The 23,020-nt window shown below is 42.5% G+C and overlaps 1 protein-coding gene across 1 annotated transcript in view; it reads right to left on the bottom strand.

Annotated features, from left to right (window-relative positions):
- The window catches only part of nrg1 (neuregulin 1), a 63,806-nt gene that overhangs the window by 31,216 nt on the left and 9,570 nt on the right, over nt 1–23,020 (bottom strand). Inside the window, exons 3-4 of the mRNA XM_080476448.1 lie at nt 14,772–14,910; nt 4,356–4,414 (exon numbers count right to left, since the gene is read on the bottom strand). Of these exons, the coding sequence (XP_080332574.1) occupies nt 4,356–4,414; nt 14,772–14,910 (198 nt within the window). The remainder of the gene's footprint in view (nt 1–4,355; nt 4,415–14,771; nt 14,911–23,020) is intronic.

Here is a 23,020-nt window from a genome sequence, read left to right as displayed (position 1 = left end):
TCCTTTACTCAGCAGGAGAGGAGGTGATTCAGCCGGAGCTGGACAGTGCTGTTCCTGATGAAAACGTTTTCTAAGCTGTGTGTAACTCAGCGTGATTAGCTATTGAAAGTGAAAAAACAAATTTTGAATAATTTGGATAAATAATTGATTTAATCATAAAACTACCGAAGTTACAACACATTTCATTTATTAAAAGAGAAACTTCATTGTATTTTTTTGTGTGTAGCCCATCGTGCAGTCCAGGTTTTTTATCCTGCACCGGAGAACATCTGGACATCGTGGTGGCTGCAGACGGTTAGTGGCTGCATGTGCTGCATGTGCTGCATCACGAGGTCGTAGCTCACTTGCACGTGACCTGGAAATGTAAGCCTGATCCAAAGATTCGTGAGGACCTGGATTATCCATTGCTGGATTACTCAACTCAGGTTGATGCTACAATGTCCCTCTTGTGGTCGGACAGTGGACTTTTCTTCACTCGCTGAGCTGAATGCTTGAACTGAGAAATCGAGCTGAACTGAAACTATAAGGGTATGCTAAGAACTGTGACATCATTAATATTTTCTGGAAAGAAGTTAGTGTGGCACGGTGATTTGATTGTTGGTGAATGTAATTTTTAATTGTGTTCTGTACAATTATTCAAAAGGTAAAGACTTCAAGCAAAGTAACTTATAAAAGGGTAACTCAAAGGTATTTAACTTTTCCACCTGCAATACAAAACTCAAGGAAAAGTTAACTCAATAAATAATATCTAAACTAAGTATTATGATTCCCTTGTAATTGTAAATTTAAAGAACCAGTCCCATCCAAAATAAATTTGAATTTACATTAGATCTCATCCAATATTGAATTAGGAATTAAGGAATTGTTCTTTTTTTTGTTCTTTTATAAGTGATCTCTGGTCTGTCTTGTGTTTTCCTCACTCTATTTGAGCCTCGAACTGGTCCAGTAGGTTTCGTTGCCTATGGTATAGTGACACGAGTGCTACATGTGTCACAGTGAATGGAGGCTCACAGCTTTGCACGGATGCCTGAACCAATGTCAACGGCGCTGGTCCCACGTTTACTGGTCCATAATGACGTCCCATGACTGCATTGTCACGCGGTGTTCTCAACCCCGCCTTCATTTGAATGTACTCTCTGTGATGGGACCACCAAACAGAGTTGGATTTGGGTGCGTTTTGCCTTACCATACCGTCCCATACCGCACATATAACACACACAAACAGGGCTTAAGACTGACCCCTTGCATGTGGGGCATCCAGTGAAACACCTGAATACCCAGATTTGTGGTTCCTTAATTGCACAATTTCTTGGCGGTCGTTGAGGTATGATGTGACCCAGGAGAGTGCAGCACCAGGAGTCCCTATGCCGGCCAGGCGGTCCAGGAGTGGTGGGAAATGGTGTCAAATGCTGCGCTTGAGGTGATTTTGGCCATTGCTGTTTCAGTGCTGTGTTTTTTATGGAAATCGGATTGGAAAGGTTCCTGGAGGTTGTTTGTGTCAAGTTGGGACTGTAATAATAACTTTAAGAGTCGGGCTGGGCAAAAAATCGATTTAATGAACTTGGAGCTAAAATCAAATTCAAGTTTTTTGGCATTTTTCACATTCTGTCCAACCAATCCTTATGGGTTTCGGTTGTTGCATCCATCCATCCATCCATTTTCTCCCGCTTATCCGTTTCCGGGGGTGGTAGTCTGAGCACTGTCACCCAGATCACACTGCACCGATTAAGAACTTTCCTGCAGGTGGTGAGCCCACAGGAAGGTGGCGCCCGGCGTGGGACATGAACCCACTACCTTGAGAGTGCGAGTCTCATGCTCTACCAACTGAGCTAGCCGGGGGCTCTGTTGTTGCACTTTTGCTTAAACCTGGGTTAAAGCTTGAATCTTTTTTTAAAGATTTTTTTTAATTGACGCAAATCCACCACCAGGGCAAGTCTCCATCTTCACAACAGTCCAAGACTGGGTCCAGTACTCGCCAGCTCGTCCTTGGATAGGAGGGTGGGGCCTTGGTGGAAAAGACTGAACACAGGCAGTATTTTTGCTGCTAAAGCCAGTTTCAGTAGCAGTAGTTCCATTTCACTGCAGTTTAAAGCAGCGAGCTGCTCCGATGTCAGTTGGACGGTCAATCTTCGAAAAAGACGGACCGAAAAATAGCGCATCTCTTGCTCAAAACCTCGGACTGGCTGGGAAAACTCCACCAACGTGAAGCGACATATCTACAGGTGGCCAAAGAAATTTCTCCCAATACACTGCTCCAACAAATAAAGGGAAGACCTAAACAACACAATGTAACTAAATATATCACACTCGTGGGAAATCAACCTTTCTAGTTAGGAAGCAACACGGGTTGTGAATTAATTTCACCGGTTGTGCAAATGAAACAGAGAACATGTGGAAATGAGAGGCAATAAGCAAGACAACTCCTATAAAGGAGTGGTTCTGCAGGTGGTGACCAGAAACCATTACGCTGTTCTCCTGGTTTCTGGCTGATGTTTTGATCACTTTTGAATGTAGTTAGTGTTCTCAGTCCTCGAGGCAGCAAGAGGAGTGTCTACAACCAACATAAGTTGCTCAGGTTGTGCAGCTCATCCAAGATGGCACATCAATGTGAGCTGTGGCACAAAGGTCTGTTGTGTCTCCCAGCACAGTGTCCAGAGCATGGAGGAGATACCAGGAGACAGGCCAGTACACCAGACATGGAGGGGGGCGTAGGAGGGCAACAAGCCAGCAGCAGGACCGCTACCTCCTCCTTTGAGCAAGAAGGAACATTTCAAGAGCCCTGCAACATGACCTCCAGCAGGCCACTAATGTACATGTTTCTGCTCAAAAGATCAGAAACAGAATTCACAAGGGTAGTGTGAGGGCCCACATCCACAAGTGGGGCCTGTTTTTACAGCTCAATACCGTGCAGGACCATTGGCATTAGCCAGAGAACACCAATATTGTCAGATTAGCCATTGGCACCCTGTGCTCTTCACAGATGAGAGCAGGTTCACACTGAGTACATGTGACAGTCTGGAGAACGTGGAGAACGTTCTGCTGCAGCAACATCCTCCAGCATGACCAGTTTGGCGGTGGGTCAGTCATGGTGTGGGGAGGCATTTCTTTGGATGCCCTACAGTCCTCCATGTGCTAGCCAGAGGTACCCTGACTGCCATTAGGTACCGGGATGAGATCCTCAGACCCACTGTGAGACCAGATGCTGGTGCAGTGGTTCCTGGGTTCCTTCTGATGCAGGACAATGCCAGGCCTCATGTGGCTGAAGTGTGTCAATATTTCTTCCATGATGAAGGTATTGATGCTCTAGACTGGCCTGCCCGTTCCCCAGACCTCAATTCAATTAACACATCTGGACATCATGTCTGGTTCCATCCACCAACCACACGTTGACCACAGACTGTCCAGGGGTTGACTGATGCTTTGATCAAAGTCTGGGAGGCCGTCCCTCAGGAGAACATCCCTCAGGAGAACGTCCCTCAGGAGAACGTCCCTCAAGAGAACATCCCTCAGGAGAACATGCGCCGCCTCATCAGAAACATGCCCAGGCATTGTAGAGAGGTCCTACAGGCACGAGGAGGCCACACACACTACTGAGCCTCATTTTGACTTGTCTGGAGGAATTTTCACTGACATTGGATCAGCCTGCACTGTGATTCTCCACTTTGATTTTCAGAATGATTCTAAATCCAGACCTCCATGGGATAATAATTTTGATTTACGTACATTGATAATATTTATGTCATTTTGTTCTCAGTGCACTCTACTATATATTGAATAAAGACTTTCAACTGCAATATTTCATTCATTGAGATCTAGGATGTGGTATTTTAGTGTTCCATTACTTTTTTGAGCAGTGTAGTATAAATAAATGTTATATTTTAAACCGTCTCACCCAGGACTTAAGAGTCCTTTTGAAAATGAATCCTGTGTGCAAACACAATAAAAAGCTTTTGCAAGCTTAGAAAACCACTTCAGAGGGGCTAAAGAGTCACATATGGCCTCACGGCTGAACTAATACCACAGTGTTTATTTGACAAAAATACAAATCTGAATAAGTGATGCAATCACCTCATGGGAACTGGAGAATTGAAGTGAATTGAAATGATAAACTGTATTTTATCAGTATGCTTTTTGTATTATGGCTGTCACTGAGTGCACACGACAGACATTAAACATCTGTTGAACCTCAAGTTTAAAAGCTTGCAGACATTTTTAGAACTTTTTTAAGATTTGAGATACAAGACAATCCATGCAAAATAATGACAACATAAATGGAAGGAGTACAACAGGCACAAGGTGTTAGTCAAGCATGCCCAGAAAGAATGGTGAAGGGAGAAGAAAATATGTAGACATACTGTAAAAGCTGGCCATTACATAGTTTTGGCAGCGATCACCAGTAAATTCATTTGGACACCTGAGTAGAAAACACAAGAAACAGACAGTAGACAGAGTATTAGTACCAGAGCTGTGCAAAACCCCCAACAGTCACCACTGGTGTTCAGAGAAAGGGCCAAAATCTTTGAAACTCTTGAGTCTGAGCACCGTTACTTCACAGACCTTCAGAATCAAGTGGGCTGATCTCCAATTCAGGGTCTCTATGACTGTAATATTTTTGCACAGCCCCCTTTATGGAGCTGGTTTGAAAACTCTCTTCGGGACACACTGAAAATTGCATGAGCAGGTTCAGGAATAGTCCTGGATTGATGAAGTAATAAATCCAAACAGGATCGCATACAGCATGTCAAAAAGAGAGTTCAGAGAGTTATTCCTGCAGCTGCTGCCAAAGCAGAGATCTTTTAAATTTTGCTGATGTTTATTTTAGTTTTGATTGCATGCTACTCGCTCCACTACTGAATCACCTTGAACAAGGTCCAGTGATATTCAAAAGGTGGTGAGGCTGAGCCTCACCACCAGATAAGACACACTTAGTTCAGATGAGGTGGAAGTAATTGACTGCTGGGAACAATACGGATGGGGTGTGATGAGTTGTGATGTTCATGCAAGATTCAGTGTGGTATTTGACTGAGGGGACTGTGTTTGAACCTTTAGAGCCCATTGAAGGCCTAAAGTCACACTTGAACCTTTATATCTTAGAGAAACATGGGTTCTCCAGGATTGGTTTGAGAGAACATGGCGGCGGAAGTGAAACACCAGCGATGACACGTGGGATTGAATACAGTTGTGTTCACATACGTTTTGGATCTGAGACTTTCTTAAGCACAGCTTGTTCACATCGGTGCCCAGTGAATCCCTCCAAGCACCTGGTTGATGGGTAGAGGAGGAAAAAGACAAACACAGCACCAGTACATGTTACACGCCACGCACAAAGACATATGTGGTCAGACAGACAAACATCCAGTGAACAGCACACGCTGGTATCGACCCTTAAAGCTTTTCCAACATCCATATTGAATCTCACAGTTGTACATTGTGACCTTTCTGGACAAGGTGTCTTTGTCTCAAAGATTTTTCAACAAAACCTTTAAGTCTATCACATTACATACCAGCTGAAAACCAGTTGTTCTTTCAGTCACCTTCTTAAACTTTTAATGAGTGTAACTTTGGTTTGTCACACTTTGTCAGCTGGAATCGCTCCAGCTCCTCACAACCCTACGTTGGATAAAATTTGTGTAAAAGATGGATGAATGAGTGAAATATAGAAAACAATCCCAGGCCTGCAGGAAATTCTGAAGTCTTGCGCTTTCATGTAACCTGTCAATGAAAACACGTTAGAAAAGGTATGGTATGCTCATAAAATCAACACATGAAAATGCTGCTACACTGGAACAACAAACTCTGGACAGATCAGAAGAGGAGACGCTGTACAGCATGACGGTCTTCTGGAAACAAATCGCTTTCGAGTTTGTTGGATGGCAAAAATGAAAAATTAATGTATCGCAGAGTCCTGGTGACACAACTGTAACTGCACAATTTGTTATGCCTTGGTTCATGGGGGCCGCTTGGATTCCTAAATTTGAAGGTGATAAATCTTAGTTTGTCGAATGGAGGGGTCAGATCGAAGCCATGTTGCAAGCTCAAGGACTCACACCACAACAGGCAGACTTTGTCCTTGGTGCTCTGGAGGGGGAAGCAAAGCGGGAGCTGCAGCTTGTTGAACAGAGAGATAAGGACACCGGGCTGAAGATAGTGGAAACTTTACAAAGACTATATGCCAGGCCAGCCACAAAAGCACAGCTTCGAGCTAGTTTTTTTTAACTAAACAGAAACCTGATGAAAGTGTGAACATTTTTATTTTAAGAGTGCGGGAAGTGTTTTTCAGATGGCAGGAGAGAGACCGTGATGGCACTGAGGAAGCTGACGATCTCCTGTTGGACCAGCTAATGGTGGGGCTATGATCAGGACCCATCAAACAGGAACGGAGTAGACAAATACGGCGAAACAAAGGTATGACCTTTACTGGTGTCTGTGCTGAGGTCCCGGATTTGGAACAGAAGTTGCAGCAGGTGAGGCGTCTATTTTGTCTGACAGAGTATCAGTCCCAGTCTTAAGGCATACAAGCACTGCTGACTTAGACCAATCGAAAGGCCAGATACAAGCCGAATTGAAAACTGAGCTAATTGGTGAAATGAGGAAAGAGCTTGCAGAACAGATGAAAGCTTTATTGGCTAATTTAATAGGACAAATTAAAGCACAGTTTCCTACCAGGGAGAGATCCCCCAGCCCCAAGAGCTCCATTTCTGCATCGTTATGAGGCTACAGCACAAGCTTCTGGAATGCAACAACCACCAGGCACAGCAGCCTTTACTTACCGGTGGGATGTAGGAGGTAAACCCATCTGCAGGGAGTGTGGTGCAGTTGGGGACATCCAACGTCGGTGCCACCAGAGACCAACTGGGGCTCAGGATTTTGAGTTTCCCCTACAGCTGAGGGCCCGACTGAGGGGGGAGTCACACAAGAGGAGGAGCCCGCACCACAGTTGGCCACACAGTCGAGAGTTGTCCTTGTTGGTGAGTGCCTGGATGTGGATGTCGAAATTAATGACTGCTTGATTCCATTTGTGCTTGATACAGGCTACCAAGACACCCTACTGAGTCACAGCCTGTTCACCAAGTGTCTTGGGGGAACCAGTGTGACCAGTGCTGAAAAGATCCCCTGGTTGGCTCTCCATGCTGCCAATGGTTTGAAGATTCCCTACATTGGGTATGCAATTGTGGACTGTAAGGTAGGAGGTATCCAAGTTTCAGGGAAAGGGGTTTCTAATAGTTTCTGATGAATGTTTGGGGCCTAACAAAGGCATTCTGGGGATGAATATTATCCCATCTGTGTGGTCTGCTCTCACACAAGGAAGTCACCCAGGTCTGGCAGCTTTTAAAACTACAATGTCCACTTCAAAAGGAAAGACCTGAACCTGAATTTCCACCATATGAAGGTGTTGCGAAATTGCCCCGAAAGCATCCAGTCATCATTCCTTCACATTCAGAGATGACCTTGTGGGCCCAGGTATCTGGGTGTTTAGCAAACCCTTGTAATGTTTTACTTGAATCCCTGCCCGACGGCAGCACAGAGTGGCGTGTGGGGAGAGCACTGGCCAGGATGAAAGGAAGCCAGGTGCCCTGTAGGATCTGCAATTCTAACCCATATCCAGTGGAAGTGCCCTAACGCCAACCATTGTCCTATGAATAATAGGTGGCGAAGGCTGACATCCAAGGAGAACAAGAACTAGTCCTCGCCACACTTGAGCCAGATGTGGTTGAGGTGTCTGTAAGACAGGTAGGGGTTGTACAGGAAGAAAAGCACTTTGAACCTCATCCTGTGATGTCTTTACAGGGAAATGGGTTGACGCCACATCAACAGGAGCAGGTGAGGAACCTTTTGGAGAAGGAGACCAAAGTGCTTTCAAGTCATGATGGCTGCACAGGAGTGGTCAAGCACCAGATACCTACAGGTATAGCACCACCAAGTCGGGAGAGGTATCGTCCAGTTCCAACAAGCCTTTACAATGAACTTTGAACCCTGCTGCAAAACATGCTGGAGAGTGGTGTGGTAAGGGAGAGTGCAAGCCCCTGAGTAGCCTCAATTGTGATTGTGAAAAAGAAAGATGGAAGCTGGAGGTTCTGTGTTGATTATCAGAGGCTCAATGCCCTGACTCACAAAGATGACTACCCCCTTCCGCGCATTGAAGAATTCTTAACAGGACTCAAGGCTGCTAAATTGTATTCTACTTTGGACCTTGCAAGTGGCTACAGGCAGGTAGAGATGGATCCCATAAATACGGAGAAGACGGTATTCACAACGCCTTTTGGCCTGTATGAGTTTGAGAGAATGCCATTTGGCCTGTGCAATGCTCCATCCACCTTTGAGAGGCTGATGATACGCTGTTTGGGAGGCATGATGAATGAGTCATTGTTGATCTACCTGGATGATGTTGTCATATTTTCTGCAGACTTCAACACCCACCTGCATCATCTGAAGGAGGTGTTTCAGAGGCTACACCAGCAAGAAGTGTCATCTGTTCCAGCGAGAGGTGACATACTTAGGGAAGGTTATCAGTGACAGAGGTGTAGCTGCAGACTCAGCTAAGTCAGCAGCAGTTAGAGACTGGCCAATTCACCAAACAGATAAACTCCTTCCTTGGCTTTGGCGACCGCAGATTTAAACCTGACTTCTCTAAAGTTGCTAGTCCACTGCATGCATTGACCTGAGGCTCATGACAAAAAGCAAAGCCCTGTAGACTGGTCTCCAGAGTGTCAGCAAGCCTTCGAGCAGTTAAAAGAGGCTCTTTTGCACGCACCCATTCTGGCTTTTGCTGACATTTCTCTGCCCTTTAGGCTGTATACCGATGCCAGCTTTGATGGTTTGGGGGCAGTTTTAGCACAGATACAAGGAGGTCAAGAGAGGGTTATTGCCAAATGCTAGTCACAGCCTCCACCCTTCAGAGTGCAATGACCAGAACTACAGCTTGTTTTCACTGGAGCTGTTGGCCTTGAAATGGGTGGTTACGGAGAACTTCAGAGACTATCTGTATGGACCAGAGTTCACCCTTTTTACAGATAACAACCCACTGGTGCACCTAGAGATGGCCTGATTTGGAGCAGTAGAGCAGCGATGGGTATCCCAGCAAACCATGCCTCACAAGATTGGATGGACGAACATCAAAAGACGCTGAGCCATGCATACCATTTAGTGTAGGGGCACTCACAACATCGACGGGAGCAAGATCAGGCCTGTTACAATCGACGAGCTAAGTTGGCACCACACCTCCCAGGTGAATGGGTTCTTGTCTTCAATTTTAGGAGGAGGGTCAAAGGGAAGCTGAGCCCACGATGGACCCCAGAGCCATTTGTGGTGGAGACGCAACTATGGAAGGGCCATCCTGTGTATGTTGTGCGCCCAGAGGGCAAGGATGAAGCAATGTGCACACTACATCGCAATCACCTGAGACCCTGCCCTGTGAACATCCAACAGGAGAATACAAGTTCAATGGAACCAGTTCATCCAGTGACCAAGCCGACAGTTCCACAACCACCCCCTACTTGGTGGCTTCCAGGAATTGTGACGAATCAGCAGCCGTCTGCACCCGCTCTAGATGCCATCTTAGTAGTACAACCTGACCCTTCTGAAGGCCCAGCAGGCCCCAGCCAAGAGAGAGTATGCCGCTCACAGCGAGTGAACTTTGGTTTGCCTCCAGTAAGGTACTGAACATAGTCGGGACGACTATGGGAATCTTATTTATCAAGCTGTTTTATTCTGTCTTGATGGTTTTATAGTATATTGTTTGCAATCTTGTTTTTATTGGTTTGTAGTGTGTGTATTTGCACTTCTATGTTTGGACTGCTTTGAAAGACAGCTGATAAACTGATTGCCTGCCCTCAGTGACACAGGATTTCGTGGACTATGCAGGATAAACGCTTTTTAAGGTGAAGATCCACAGGTGCGTGAGATAACTGGGTGCAAAAAAAAAGAAGGGAAGATTGCAGAACCCAAGATGGGGGGCGGTCGGGTGCAGAAGCTTGGTGGAGTACAGCACGGAACCGAAGACAGCGGCCGAGGCCTGGTTACACACAGCGGGAGCAGAGGAAGACTGGACGGTGTAGCGACTGTTTCAATGCGCTGATCAAGAGACATAAAGGAATGTGAACCGGCCGCTGGGTAAAGCGTGTGAGGCAAGTGGAGGTAAAGCGAATTCAACCGCCACTCTAAGACATATAATTTCTTCCCCTACAGCTCTGCTGCGGCCCCCAGGCGAGCAGGAGCCGCTGTCCTGCCGATGAAAAGGAGAGCTGAGGAAGCGGCAGCGTAACAGAGGACCGCAGCACAGAGGAGGACGTCACCCTGCACCTTTTCACAATAAGAGCCGGAAAGTGACCCTCATCAAATGTGTAGGATCTTTTATAAAGAGGAAACTGACTGGACAACACCCGTGCGAATAAATTATTGTGAGCAATTGTTTGGTCTTGGTAATTTTCCTGTAATAGTGGAACTCACTTTGAGGTAGCGAGTACAAAGAACTCCTCGCTGGCGTTGTGACATTAGCATGGTACTCCGACGGTGTGTCAGACAGAAAAGCCCTGCAGAGGATAGTCAGGGGGCCTGAGAAGGTTATCAGAGTTTCCTTCCCCTCTGTCCAAGAAGTTTTTCAGAGCAGCTGCAGGAGCAGGGACATTGTCACGGACCCGTCATACACTATAAACTCTTTGGACTGCTGCCATTAGGGAAACCTTTGCAGAGTATTGAATACAGAACCACCAGACTAATCAACAGCTTCACTCCACAAGCTGTCAGAATGCTGAGCTGTTGATCCAGATATGCATACACCTCTGCACCTTTACCTAAGTTTACAACCCAGTTTAGGGCAGTTCTTCAAATGGTCACGAAATGTAATCTATTGATTCTTGCTCGGTGACATGTTTTGCCCCTTTTTTTCTGGTTACACAGAACGAATTTCAAACTAGTATCTTTCAATTGGACTTATCTTTTGTGTCTGGGTCACAAAATAGCGCATATGCTGTGATGTTTTTGTCTTGCTTTTCTTCCCACAATCAAGCATTAATAAGATGTGTGTGTCCACACTGACAAGCATTAACATTTTGTGAACACCTGCTCTCAGCAGGTACCGTGTGTTTTAGCTGCATAGAAGCTCCGTATCCCTTCAAATATAAAAGGCAAAACAATATCCAGTCATTTTCTGGATGAAGTGAAAAACATTGGTGATTTTTGTGGTTCTGTAGCGGAGCCGGCGGGGGGGGGGGGGGGTGCTGCTGACCCAGCGGATAGCAGAAAAAAGAATGGAATGTCGGCCTCTTTCTGCTGTATTAGTAAGGATATATGTGTAATAAATGTGGGAATCAGTCGAGATTAGATCTTTTATGAAATAAAATTAAGAGGTAATGTGACATATTTGCAATCTCAACCTCAGTCTCTCTCTCGCTCTCTCGCTCTCTCTCTCTCTCTCTCTCTCTCTCTCTCTGTCACTAGGTGTATGGACGGGGCAGCAGCAGTAGCAGCAGCAACAGAGGAAGAAGACGCTCGACTTCCAGGTTTTCCGGCAGATCAAGCTTGAAATAAAGAATTAAGGTCGTATTTTATTTCTCAAATTTTGTTTAACGAACGCATAACAGGAAACGGGAAACGACCCGATTTCCATTTTCGATTTTCAACTTCCAAACGACAAACGTTTTTTGTCTCCCAATATCGAAGTTGGAAAAAGGTGGTTTCCAGTTTCCCGTTTTCCGACATCTAGTGTAGTAGCACTGCGGCTATCCAACTTTTCATGACAACATGTTCGCTGTTTGGACGTATTTTTTACACTCAAAACAAAGTTTGCAAAGCCGTTGTTCAGCGAGGCGCCGCTCTGCCGCCAGACGTCATCGTTTTAAGACTCCAGCTCGCCGAGGAGAACGGCTCTGACATCAAAACAATGAACAGCAGCTCCTCCTTGCTGTCAGCAGGCGATTCACACCTCCGTGAAGCTGCGTCCTACTCCACGCAAAACTCCATGAAAATAGTCCCAATCATTTGTGTTGTGTTCGAGCTGGAAACATTCTGTTGGTGCTGCGTTGCTAAAGAATTTCCCCAGGGATTAATAAAGTCATTCTGAGGTTTTAAAGATATAACAAATTTATTATGAGATGATGACGTCATGCAGACCCCCTCATTGTCCAAATATAACAAAAATTGTTCGTACTGCTTCCTTTTCTGACCTTTTCTGAACTAAGTTGCCTTTTGAGGGAATACATGCATACATTCGTACATTTCATACTTGCCTGTAGAGAGGAGTTTGTTACCGCCTCATATAAAGTCAATGATAATAATAATAATAATAATAATAATAATAATAATAATAATAATATTAAAGCAAACAGAGCTCTTGTATCCGAATAGCATCGGAATCGGCAGATCTCCAAATTCGGATATTGGGATCGGATCACAAGTGAAAAAACGTGGATCGGTGCAGTTATTCCGTTTTGTTCCTTCCCAGTAATAGCAAACCCAGTAGCGCTGCCAGGATTCAATTTTATAGTACGCACAAAAACTTGTCTGCAACCTTTTTAATAAAAAAAACCCTACTGCACTGCCATGTTTATTCACCTGGCAGTCGTTTCACTTTTGTTCCTCGTAGCCTGGTAGCCTCTTTTCCATTTAGTTCATTTCAAACCTTTTGATATTTGAGATTATATCAGTGGTTAGAAGCACAGGGGAAAGTGTTAGAAATGTGCTTTTTGTAGTCCATTTTTGGAAGTTTGTAGTTTTTTCACCACAGCAAACGTCACTAACCTGCGCCGCCGGCGATTATTATAACATCACCGAGTAGAAGTGCGATCCGATTGTCAAACCAACCTGATCACCTTTCCCTAACTCCTTTAGGAAGTCTCCTAATACCTTTCCTTAACCCCGTGACATCGTCCATGGGGTTAAGGTAAAGTAGATAGGAAAGGAGAAAAGAGGGTGATTTATTTATTAAATTTTCTGATTTTCTGTTAATCGATGATGTAGTTCTGATAAATTGAGCAATTTAAGATAGTTATTACTTTAACTACTGACTTTTAAATACTTGGACATGCTTTTGGCGTGTATTTTGAATGTAATTTCAGTTTCACTACTGAAAAAGAACACTTTGATCTGATATGTTGTACAACCAATCCTTTTGAACATGGATTTGAACTGATGATGCAGAATAGTTTTATTGATTGGTATTAATTCATGAGGATTAGAAAAAGAACCTGATTTAATCAGACATTATGTGAATATAATGTGCCAGTTGGATGTTGTCTGGCCTATCTTTTATTCTATTCTATTCATTCAACTATTGTTGTGTGTGTGGTCATTCATATTCAAAAACACTGGCTCTTAACAATTTAGCATCTTCTGATCAGGTCTATTTGATATAAATGATTAATACTTACCTGTACTCAGTTACAATATTGTACTCAGGATTACACAGCTAAAACGCAAGGTAACTGCTGAGAGCGGGTGTCCACAAAATGCTAATGTTCATCAGTGTAGACGCACACATCTTTATTGAGAACTTTATAGTCGTTAGTGTTTACTGGCCAAACAGTAAAATTACTTCATGCCAGATTGTTGGAAGAAAAGCAAGACAAAAACATCATATTTGCTGTCTAATAGGGAAAAAAGCGTGACACAGACACGAAAGACAAGTCCAGTTGAAATGTATTAGTTTGAAATTTGTTACGTGTAACAGGAAAGAAAAGGGGGAAAATGTGTCACTGAACACGAATCAATAGATTAAATGTTGTGACCATTTGACAAACTGTGGTGAGACTGGGTTGAATTTTAATATATTTAGTTTGGGTTTTAGTATATAGTTTTGCATTTAGTATATATTCAATATATTTAATCTAGCATATTTGTAGTATTCCACAAGGTCACTCCAGTTCCTGTGCACTTTACATTACTGGCTGCTGCTATGAACAATTCAGAGATGTGTGTATGTGTGCATTTGGACAAATGTGGGTGTTCTTAACTCAATTGTTGTATATTGGACTCTGGAGAAATACTCTCTCATCTTGCCTGCACTATGATTGTATTTACAGCTAAAATGACAATAAAGCTTGATTTGCATTTTAATTTGATTTGGAAAATATTGGGTAAATTAAAACTTGGGTTTCTTCATTGAATCACGATCTCTTAAAGCATGTTTTAAACAATAACTTTGTATGAAGTTAAAGAGCCAGGAACAGGGTTAAAGTTAATTAATATCATGATCCTCTTCTCCTTTGAGTAGGTCTTTCTTTACATCCGTCAAGGACATAATAAATTCATTTGCGTATGTCTGTTAGCAAGATTACGTCAAATCTACAGTGCGGATATTGTCAAAATGTTCACCACAGATAGATATTAGACTATGGAAGATTACATTGAATCTTGAAGGGGATCCAGAAAAAAAAAGATTCTGAGTCCAGGTCAACCTTTGGCGGATGACAGAACTCTCTGATAGCTGTTGTTTCCACATGAATCTGAGAAGAAAACATTTACTCTCATTTTAGTAAAAATAACATGTGTGTATTCACCGTTCATCTAAAAGTTTGCAACAAAGGTGAAGAAGCCAAATGATCCTTCAAGGTGCAGCATGGAAATAAGTAACACCACTGTTATGCATTATGTGGCAGTAGTGAGTCACATTCACTACTCATACATTACAAAATAAAAAACATCAATGAAATTAATCTCAAATACAAATGTTTAAAGACGGGGGGAAAAAAACAACCACTGTTATTCAGTTGCAGCTCCACACATCAGAGAACACCAGAGACCACAAAGTGTTTGTTGAGCTGATTAATGGGCCGTACCTGCAGAGAAACTTTGTGTTTCCCTCTGTGATTTTCAGGATGTAGCACTCTCCTCCATTCACACAGAAGTTCTTCTGACTGTCACTGCAGGGCGTCACGTGACTCGAGGTCTTCGCTGTGGTGGAGCTGCTGGTGGTGGCTGCACAAAGAAGAAATAGAAAATAACAACTATCACACACTGCGCTGTGAAAACAACATTGGTATTATAGTTCGTGTTTTTATCGCTGGTGCTTTTTGTGAGATTCTGTGTCTCATTTCAGGCCACGTCTGCACGTCTTACAAAAACAGATATTTCCCCCTCTATGTAAACAAAAAAAAATTCATTGACACGGACCCTCATGTGCACCAGGGGGGTCTTCCAGAAAGGAGCTTCAACAATCTCTGAGTCTCTCCGTGAAGTCTGTGTCGACTCACTCTGAGATGGGAAATTCAGAGTTTCCGGTTCCGGAACAGCTGATCTGAATTAGTTCAATTAAGTCTCAGGATGTGAACCTTGAATTAAGTGCGTGCACAACCTCAATAAAAAGCCATCATCAATGGAGCCCCGATACCAGAAGTCACTATGGCAACAGACCGAAAACAGTTATTCTGTCCTAAAAGTCCCGGCGCTGCAGCAGCGGAGGAGAAAACTGCTGCCAGAGTCGGCGCATAAGTTTGAACACATTACTCTATTGACTTAAGATTTCACTTAAGAACGCAGCATAAAGGTAGAAATGATAAATAATTTAATTTAGATGCAATCCAACAGGAGGAAGGCGACTTGGAAGCAGCTAAAAATGAAATATAAAAACATCCTTCAGAATGAAAAGGATTATATGTTTTTAGACCGGCTTTTAATTAATTAATTAATTTTTTCTTTTCCGGGCCGTTGTTGAGCTACTTTATGTGTCTTTATAAAACATGTGCTTTTAGTCTGACGTGCTTTTTTTTTTTTCTTCCCCTGCCACGATTTTAAACTAATGTAGAGCCACTTTTTCAAAAGAACTATGTGTCTTTATGTGTAAAAATACATTACTATTCATCCTAGGTCACTGAAATGTTACAAATAATACACTTATTATAGTAAGTCGTCTAAATGGGAATCGTCTCTCTGGGAATCGTCTATCTGGGATGACACCAAAGTGAAAGACCAATGACTCTCAAGATTTTTGTGAAACTCTGGAAGAAGACGTCTTTGAAGTGCACAGAAATTGGGAAGCAAAAGTGACGTCCTCAAGCCTCTTCTGAACAGCGCCCCCTAGGAATTCCAGGACAACCTTGAAAATAAAGATTGTGTCGCATTTGATTAAAATTGAATTATAACAAATGTGATGATGACGATGACGATGCAAAAGTGGGTGGTAATGTTGAGGGGATGTGCTGTTTGCTTGTTACCTTCTGTGTTATCTTTTAAGTTGTTTGTGTTGACACATAGCATGTGTCAAAATAGGGAGTGTTGGATTATTTGCACTTGAATTCTTCTATGTAATCTGTCATTTTGAGTTCACTGGTATATACAATAGAATTGCATCCTCCCATGTGTTTTTCCCTCCATTTTCCTCCATGTTGGCTTCACTGATACTCGGGAACAAATAGGTGTTGAAATGTAAACAAGGAAGTGACTGCAGCATGGCAAACTGGAGCCCACCTCAGAGGACAGGAGTCCATTGTGATTGGCCAGATTGGTCAAGGGGTCAAGGATCACAGGGAGGACCCAGATAGACGAAGTCCGCCTCTCTCATTCAAAAGTCTGTGATTCTTGAGTTTCACTTTTTTTCCTTCACCTTAAGTCTGCGGAGAACACAGCCGTCCTGTACACCGACCGGTACACCGGTACACCGGTACACCGGTACACCGGTACACCGGTACACCGGTACACCGGTACACCGGTACACCGGTACACCGGTACACCGGTACACCGGTACACCTGTGTGGTGAGAATGTCTTTGCTCAATAAATAATTGTGTTCATTCAGATCTGTTGTTTCCATAGTCGGCCACTGTTGTGGAACATGCAGAATCCAGAGAGAATAGAGATAAAATTATATCTAATACATATTTCAACCAGTTTTTGTAAACTGTAAATGAGTACAAGTAGAATAGATATATACCGGTATATAGTTTTTAATTCCCTTATTTTGTCCACAATATAACTTATGTAAAGTTAAATGTTTCACAAGTTCTTGAAAAACGTGAGCTTGTTGGGATGAGAGTAACAAATAGCTGAAAGGTGGTGATTAAAATATCTTGATTAGCTTTTTAAAACTAGTGAAACGTCATTTTTCAACAGACATGACAGTAATATATTTCTAAGAGTGTATTTAATTCAAAATGCCGTGCAGATCTTCACAAACGTCCCAAAAACAATGGAGGATTTAAATGGTCTCTAAAGTCATATAGCCAATATAGTTAAACCATAAAAACAGTGAGGAGAAATGAATACTTTAGAAGAAGAAGATGTTCTGAATGATGAATTATAGTGATCATCAAACTGATATTAACACTGCATTAAAAACTCTAATTATTCTGTACTGACAACCACCGCACAGGCTCAGAATCAATTCTACAAACCAATGGCTGTGAACACAGTTCATCCTGGAACACAATTAAAAAACGGTGTGTACAGGTAAGACTTGGGGATTTAGATTACCGAGTCCTGTTGTTATATACACTTAAAACAGCATCAAAACATTTGGAGGGTTGAGGTTTTATGGTACGCCAACAATAGCCACAATTTTCCTGCACTAAATTCTTTTGTTCTGGGCCTTTTGGGGGCTGAAACTCACCAAATTTGGCACAAAAATCCGGCCTGCTGAAAATGTACATATTTAATTGGTTTCAGACTTGGGCGGGGTAAAATTACTCCACAGCGCCACCTATCATCATTGAAAAATTCATGAAAAATCAATGGTTTGAACGAGGAGGATGAAATTTGGGGGCCATGTACAACATACTGACCTGCAGTCATTTTGTCAGACTGACGGGGAGTCCAACGTGTCACCATGAAACAGGAAGCGATGTTTAACGCTGCTCTACAGTTGAGGTCAATATTGTTTGCCCCTATATGCAGGGGCGACTGGTCATTAGGGGCAGGTGTGGCGTTAGTAAAAAAAAGAGGTCATATGAGAGGCGCGCGTTACTAATTAACACGTTACCGGCATCACTGGTGGAGAAAACACAAACCCAAAACATACGTCAATGCTGGTGAAGAACTACCTCTAGAAAACCAAAGTGTAAATGAATAATAATAATAATACTGACTGGCCTGCACAAAGTCCTGACTTGAATCCCACTGAAAATCTGTGGGGCAAACTGCAGACCAGCGTCCATGCCAGAAGACCTTCATATCTGGAGGAGCTTGAAATATTTCCCCAAGGAGAGGGGCTGGGATTCCTCAGGACACGTGACAGAGACGTGTTACAAACTATAACAAATAACTGCAAGTTGCTATAAAAGCACAAAGGATACACAACTGAATATTAGTAGGGGGGGGGGGGGGGGGGGGGGTAATTAATTACTTTTAATCTGGACTTGAACTGTACATGCTGCAATCTGCCTCAACAACTAACTTAACATGTGTCACCAAAGTCCTGCCCTGATCACATCCTAATGCTTAATGTACATTCACTGTCATAGCGCCACCTTGTGATATCAGGAATCTGGTGATATGTAATGAGGTCAGTCTGGGATTTTCATCAGGTACCAGCTCACTGAAGCACAGACATGACAGAATTATCAGCATTAAAAAAATGTTAAAGACAATGATTAGCCAATAAACTTTTCTTATTTTTAATCTATCTTTATACCTGACTCTTTACACTGAGGACTCCTCCCTCCTGACAGTGCTAAGAAACTATAAACTAACTAAAATGATAAAATTGGTAAAACAGCAAAATTGACCAAAATGACCAAAAAAAAAAAAACAACTACAAAATTGCTAATATGGGAAATTGCAACAAAAAATATGCTCAAAATGTCTTAAGCAACTGAAAAGGGGAGAATTGCCTTAAAACTGTTTTAAAACATTACAAACAGCTAAAATGGCCAGAAGCTGAAGTAACGCAGATAAAACAGCTCAAATGGCCAAAAAGTGGCAAAATAGTTCAAACCTCTACAAAAGATTCAAAAGATGAACGACAATGATGAAAGCAGAAAATAGGCTAAAGCAACTGAAAATTCACATTTTAAATAGATGCTGCCTAGCTAAATACATTTGGATATTCATACATTTGAAACTGTTAAAAATAAAAAAGTTTAAACAACTCCAATCATAAGAAAAGATTTTTAAAAAAGTAAGCACAAGAGCTGACAGTTAAATTAGTTGATATTAAAATGATGAAATAGCTGAAACAATTAAAAAGGCAAAAAAGTTAAATCACTGAATGGATAAAAAAAAAAAAAAGCATAAACATGCTTTAAAGTATTTACTATTCAAAATTGTGTTTATGAAACATGAACTTCCTGTTTTCAAGGGAAAACTATCAATATATATAACTTAAAGAGCTGTGTTATTCCTAATTTAAGGATTAATGTGATAAAATTACTACACATTAGTTGCTGTTTTTTTATGGAGGGCTGACTGTGTCAAAATTGAATAAATATATACACCATTAACTAATTAATTAAATGTGTCATAAATTAATTACAATTGGAAATACATTTATAAATGTGTCATTAATTAATTAAAATATGAATTCATTTTTAAGTAAAAACATATTTAATTATTTCACTATTTATTTAATTATTTCATGGTCCGGTGTTGCACTGCTTCATGAATTAATTTGATCTCATATCTCATCAAACTCAGTGGGCGGGGCCAACGCTGATCATGTCAAACCCATTGCTTTGGTCTGAAGAGTTTCTGAACACGACGCTCCGTTACTGGAGGATCTGCAGGAACTTCAGGTCTTTTCCTGAGATGAACTCCCACAACAACAGCTTGTGACAAAGACTCAACCGTCACAAAGTCAACCACTAAAATGGATTCCACAGTTTCAAAACACGTCGGTTACGTTCATAGGCGCGGCAGCCATCTTGGTCCGGTTGCCGCTCCGCTGTAATATATTGTAAACGTGTTACAAGGTTTACCCAGTAGGGGGCGAACTCACCTAATGTTACCGACTAAAGGCTAAGTTCAGAGCTAGAAACGCAGAAGAAGCTGTACTTAAGAAATCTGCTTGTACCTTGTGCACAAAGCTGAGTAAAGATGAAACGCAAGTTTGAGATGTTGTGCAAAGTTACTTCGGCCACGATGCGACAGTTTGTTTTCCACATCACAGATTTCAGTACATCTGCTTCAATAAGGGGTTTTGGCCACTAAGCATGCATGTAAGCATGCATCTACTACTCAATGGATGACAGCCGCTGGTGTGTGTGTGTGTGTGTGTGTGTGTGTGTGTGTGTGTGTGTGTGTGTGTGTGTGTGTGTGTGTGTGTGTGTGTGTGTGTGTGTGTGTGTGTGTGAGTGTGTGTGTGTGTGTGCTGCCACTTTTTACAATCTCAGCATTACGCAGCATATTTCCAGCCCTGCGAGCAGCAGCAGCCTCAGAATGAATGCGACGAGGGGAGCGATTATACAGCTGAGCAGAGACGAGATCGATTAGTGTACAAGACCTGCGTAACATGGAGGGCCCTCCATTCAGGTCCGTACTGAGAATAAATCATGAACTCGTCACACACCCTGTATCTCTGGAGGTCACATAGTTTTATTGACGTTACAGTAGTGAATTTGTGATTACAATCTCTGTTAAAAGCCTCTGAATTTTTCTGGAGTGGTCATTATTGTGTACACACACACACACACACACACACACACACACACATAATAGACTAAGAGATCTGCCACAATAAGTAGAGAATCAGGCACTACCTTGACCACGAGGATGCTCTGAGGATTGTATCTGTATCTATCAGTTGCTTCCCTTCAGGAATACAGAATATCAGGTGTGTCGACCGCAGCAGCTTGTGTGAAGACATTTAGGTGTAAATCAGTTCAGCCTTCAGCAGAGACGCTGCTGTTATTGTGCTTAGAGAGATTTCCTCAGCTGGCCTCCCGCAACTTTTAGGTACGAATTTTGATATACAAAATGTTCTGACCTTGTGACTGATCATCTGTCATGTACGGAAGAGTTTTAGGGCCACTGAAGAAAAAAAAAAATTCGGAGGCTAAAAAAGAAATAATCTTCATGTGCTTCAGAAAAAGTCGAAAATCAAAGTCGAGATTTATTTTTTTTCACGGTGGAACAAAAAGTCCGTCCATCCACATGCCAGCGCGTGTGACTGCTTCCTCAAAATGCATATCAGGCGGTTTAATGAAGTGATGAAAAGATGCTTCAGGACAGAATCATAAAAAAAACTCATAAACACGGAGCAGTTATCATCAGTATCAGGACTAGAAGAGACAGAGCAGCCTGCTGACTGGTTCCGTCGCGGAAGTTCGACGAATACGAAGGACAAAGACACGGATCCCGGGCTGCTTATTTAAATGTTCTTATTAATCAAGGAAATCCTGTGTAAAATCACATGTCCATAAGCAGTAAGCAACCCGATATAGTCACAATTAAGTGATTTAATGCGAATTCACATCTACGATGAGGGATGGATAGACGTGTCTCCGTGGAAAAAAAAAATCTAGACTTTTATTTTCGACTTTTTCTGAAGTGCATGAAGGTTTTTGTTTTTTTTAGCCTCCAAATTTTTTTTTTTCTTCAGTGGCCCTAAAACTCTTCCGTAGTCGTGTCATTTTTTTCTACCTTGAATAACTTCCTCCACTCACAAAACTGAAAAAGTAGTAATTTTACAAAATTGCGCCGAACGGCTCTGAAAATGCCTCATGGGTACGACTATGATTTTCAGGTGTGGAGAAATGTAAGTATTACACAATTCGGAGTAAGACTGGGTTGTCACAATGTTACTCACAGTGATGAAAATACAAACTGAAAGCAGAACCTCTTTGCCTGAGCACGCAGTTTTGCACACTTTATACAGGATTTCAGTAAACCGTTGTTGCAGAAGCAGGAAAGGATTTTTCTTCTGTTCATCCAGTGTTCTGCACGGTTGATTGCAAAATAATTGTTAGACTTCACTCAGCAGATAGATAGATAGATAGATAGATAGATAGATAGATAGATAGATAGATAGATAGATAGATAGATAGATAGATAGATAGATAGATAGATAGATAGATAGATAGATAGATAGATAGATAGATAGATAGATAGATAGATAGATAGATAGATAGATAGATAGATAGATACCGCCCCTCGTCTCATCCTCTCTCCAAGCTCATGGCAGCTGACTGAATATTACCGGTGTGTTCTGTGTTTGGTCGCTGTGTCTCATGGCTTGTTGTTTTCCCTTTGATGGACTAGTGACATGTCCCGGGACCCTCGGGCTCCGTTTACACGAAAACGAATTCGAGTGTATCGGCAAAACTTTCTTCACTTTTGGGGGGTCCGTTTACACGACACCAGTGTGTGGATCCACTGTATCTGCAAAGATTTTAATCCGCCTCCCACGGTGCTATTCCCTCCTGCAGAGTCTGACGGAGGCTACAGAGCCTGTTACTGCGCATGCACATCTCTCCCCCTCCCTCCTGCTCATCTTGTAAACAAACATGGCGGCCGCGTAGTGGTACGACTCGTGGTCCTTATTCTAGTTTTATCGTCCAGATCAGTAGTTAAATAGTTGAGACTCTCCCTGATAGCATCCGATGTGTCATCAGTCCATGCGGATGCCAGGTTCTCTCCATTTTCCTCACGTTTATAGTGTATTGTTCTCTGCACACACGTATGTGTGGTTTCATTATAAAATCAAGCAACAGCGCCCTCCAGTGGCCCGGCATACTAACTACATCGTTGTCTCTGTGTCCGCTGCTGCAGTCTAAACACACTCCCTTTTTTTTTCGGATGAGGTGTTGTCACGTGAAACGTTGTCGTGTAAACAGGGCCTCAGTTGCATAACGTGATATAGAAGATAGATGAATGGATGGAGTTAAAACATGAGAGTTGATTTTATAGCACTTTTATCGTTTCATTAACTTAAAACACAACCTACATTTAAGACATTATAGTGAAGCATGACTCCCTGAAATATTCCTGGGCAGTCAGTGTTTGCTTTAGAAACAAGAGCCAAGCTTCATTTGCATAAATCAGCAGCCTGAAACGGACAGTTGTTTGGCAGTCGCCTGTCATCCTGATACACCCCACCAGTCGGCTGACGGCCTTCAGGCCGAGCCGGTGCTTTTGTCCACCACTGCTGAGCGAGTGCAGAG

The sequence above is a fragment of the Lipophrys pholis genome (genome assembly GCF_963383615.2).
Source record: "Lipophrys pholis genome assembly, chromosome: 12".
Taxonomy (NCBI): Eukaryota; Metazoa; Chordata; class Actinopteri; order Blenniiformes; family Blenniidae; genus Lipophrys; species Lipophrys pholis.
The sequence above is the reverse complement of the archived record's forward strand: the minus strand, read 5'-3'. Positions and strand labels throughout refer to the sequence as shown.